The sequence below is a fragment of the Nematolebias whitei genome, chromosome 18 (assembly GCF_014905685.2).
Source record: "Nematolebias whitei isolate Nwh7 chromosome 18, NemWhi1, whole genome shotgun sequence".
Taxonomy (NCBI): Eukaryota; Metazoa; Chordata; class Actinopteri; order Cyprinodontiformes; family Rivulidae; genus Nematolebias; species Nematolebias whitei.
The window spans coordinates 30,060,968-30,064,437 of NC_056515.1; the positions used below are offsets into that span (position 1 = coordinate 30,060,968).

The window sequence follows — 3,470 nt, forward strand, 5'->3', positions numbered from 1 at the left end:
CAGCTGATTGAGATATAAATAAATACATAAATAAAATTAAGATTCTCCTTAGAATCTAGCTGTTTTTTGTTAATTTTCTTTTTTTTTTTTTAGCCATCCTATTTGTAAAAAAAAAAAAAAATTTGTATGACTTTTTATAACTGTTTATTGTTGTCGCTGTTGTCCATTGTTGTCATCATTCTTTGTTGAAATCAGGTCTCTCTCGTAAACGAGTCCTCGAGGCTCAATGGGATTTACCTGTCTAAATAAAGGTTGAATGAATGAAAGAAAGATAGAAAATGACACTTGAAATAAAATAACTGCCTTTTTGTGGCTTTTGCTCATGAGATCAGCCAGAACTGAGTCTGCACAGTTTGTATGTAGAATGTTTATTCTTAATTTTGCCACATGCAGCTCAGAATCAACCCGTCAAACTAAAGGCTTGATGTTCACAAATCAAAATATGTGAAATGTTTTGCTTTGATGGAACAAGCTGAACTGTTGCGCTCACTGCGGGGCTGGAGGCCATCAGTGAACTCCCCTCAACTTGCGCACTCAGGCGGCCCCTGCACATGTGTGCGCCTCTGATAACACAATCTACACGCTCTGAGCTGAGAGTCCTGCAGGAAGGCGAGACGCTGGAGGTTGAGCGTCTGCATCTCCAACAACAACAAGCGCGCAGTCAGCTCTGCAAGTAAACACTCAGCCACACCCAGAACATTTGGGTGGTTTAAAGGGTCGTCCAATGAGTGACGGGGGAGAGGAGCTGCAGCTGACAGCAGGACAAGAGGCTGACAGCAGCCGTCTTCCTCTCAGGACGCCATGGACAGTTATTCCTACACCTGCAATGATGAGCCCAAGGTGAAGAAAGACTTCAACAAAAAGTGAGTCCTGTTCTAAAGTCGTATTTGATGCAAGGCTGAAATTTTCTCAATCAAACAGAAGTTGGTGTTTTTTTTTATTTTTTACTTAAGACGTTTAATTCATTCATTCGTATGAATTTGTATAATGGATGCAGACACAGATAATGGGTGGCACGGTGGCGCAGTTGTTAGAGCTGCTGCCACTCAGCGAGAAGGCTTTAACCTCAGCTGGGAGGCCTTTCTGGGTGGAGTTTGCATGTTCTCTTCGTGCATGCGTGTTTTTTTTTGTTTTTTTTTTGTGTGTGTGTGTGGGGGGGGGGTACTCCAGTTTACTCCCACAGGCTCAAAACATGCATGTTAGGCTGGTAACTCTAAATTGTCCCTAGGTGTGAGTGGGAGGGTGAATGGTTGTCTTGTTTGTCTCTGTGTGTCCCTGTGATGGACTTGCATCCTGTTGGGGTTGTACCCCGCCTCGTGCACTGTCACCGCTGGACATGAGCACCAGTGACCCAAAAAGGAAGAAGCAGGTAAAAGATAATGGATAACGGGTGTCCTTCAGCAACAGAATGCTTTGTGACTGAATCAGCAGAAACTTCCACTGCCACTCAATAAAATCTTCTCCAGATACTCCTCCTGTCTGTTTAAATCTGCCCCAGTGATCCCAGGAGAAATTCCCAGACCTACAGGTGGTTTATTAACAGCCACTTTATGGAGCATGTTGTGGACTGAGACTGGGCCCTTCAGGACCTGGGGGGCTGCAGACGGGCCAACTCTTCTCTGTCGGAGGCCGTCTGAGTTTTAAAGGAGACCATCTGCAGCCGCTGTGCAGCATCTGATGATCTGCAGGCATTTTAAACCGTGGTGTCAAACTGATAACACCACCAGCCTCCGCCCATGCATGCATACACCCTCAATGAAGAGAAGCGAGAGCTAAAACCTGAATTCTGTGAATGGAAAACAAACAATCACATCCCCATTTAATGAGTAATTACGTGAATTACTTCTATGTTGATCAGAGACTCACAGGATCGCAGGGATGCACGATATTGGATTTGTGGCCGATATTCGATATGCCGATATGTTAAAACTTATTGGCTGATAAGCGATACTAATACCAATATTTTTTCCCCTAGAGAGACTACATAGCTTTCTCTGCTTTGGAATTAAAATACTACTTTATTCTACATGGTTTGTCAATTTGGCCTGCTACCAAATGCAGATGCCAAAAAAGGGGGGTGAAAATGATGTAACACTTCAACTTGGATTATGTGTAATGTCAAATTTACTCATGACGTTTACTCTCTAACACAGCGACAACACTCGAACGTGCAAATTTGTAAGTTTTCACAAATCTAATCTCAGTGGGGTGCATGATGTCATAACGCACTGAAACAGCACCTTTTATAACTGTGAGTTATTTTGATGGAATGTCCGATATTTAACTTTATCGCTAATCTCGACCGATAACGATACCGATAATATTGTGCATCCCTACAGGATAGTAAACATGTCTGAATGTTTAGGAGTAAATGTGATATGATCATGTTTTGTTTGCTCACAGGGTGTTTGTGAACAGAAGCCTGACGCTTGAAAGCATCAAATGCTATGGCTTTGACATGGACTACACGCTGGCAAGTGAGTAAAGCTTGAACACTGAGTTCCTCCTTCTCATGACAGAAAGTAGAAACACCAAATATGTTTTTCTTCGTAGTGTACAAGTCTCCTGACTATGAGAGCATGGGCTTCGAGCTGATAAGAGACAGAATGGTGTCTGTTGGATACCCTCATGAGATTCTCCGCTACACGTATGACCCCAGCTTTCCCACCCGGTCAGTTTGAAACAACCCCGGAACGTCATTTTTAGATCCATCCACCATCTTTGCATTCCTTTGATTTCATTCATGTTTTTCCACTTCTTTGTGTTTTTCCTCCCAGTGGAATAGTTGTGGACACCAAGTATGGGAACCTCCTGAAGGTGGATTCTAACGGCAACATCTTAGTTTGCACTCACGGTTTCCACTTCCTCAAAGAGTAAATGCAAAATACAAATCAGTGCAGGAAATAGAATGTTTTGTTGTTTTTCTAGAACTTCCAAGATGTAAAAGTTCAAATATGTTGTCTGGTGTCTATTACACAACACTCACTAAACAATCAACACATCAAACAACTTAATGATTTATTAATCATTTATCAATTACACTGAAATTATCTGAACAAAAAGTTGGAATAAATATTTGAAATACAGTCAAGTTGGAAGAATTTAAAGATTCTTATTTAGAGACAAACAAAATGAACAAAGAAATATTTTTATTGTAAATAAAACAATAAATCACACAACAAATCAACGTTCTTCAAGCAACTAACCAACAACTAACCAGCTAACAATTACCCAGTGAGTCACTAAACCAGTTAATTAACCAAACAGACATTCCACCAACAGACCATCCTTCATCCATCCATCCATCCATCCATCCATCCATCCATCCATCCATCCATCCATCCATCTATCATCCATCCAACATCCTTCCATCATCCATCCATCCATCTATCATCCATCCATCCATGCATCCATCCATCCATCCATCCATCCATCCATCCATCCATGCATCCATCCATCCATCCATCCAT

The 3,470-nt window shown here is 41.6% G+C and overlaps 1 protein-coding gene across 1 annotated transcript in view; it reads left to right on the forward strand.

Moving 5' to 3' along the window:
* The first annotated feature begins 740 nt into the window (after window positions 1-740).
* The window catches only part of nt5c2l1 (5'-nucleotidase, cytosolic II, like 1), an 11,899-nt gene continuing 9,169 nt past the window's right edge, over window positions 741-3,470 (forward strand). The window contains exons 1-4 of the mRNA XM_037692413.1: window positions 741-863; window positions 2,404-2,477; window positions 2,554-2,671; window positions 2,778-2,873. Coding sequence (XP_037548341.1) covers window positions 802-863; window positions 2,404-2,477; window positions 2,554-2,671; window positions 2,778-2,873 — 350 coding nt within the window. The 5' untranslated portion in view covers window positions 741-801. The remainder of the gene's footprint in view (window positions 864-2,403; window positions 2,478-2,553; window positions 2,672-2,777; window positions 2,874-3,470) is intronic.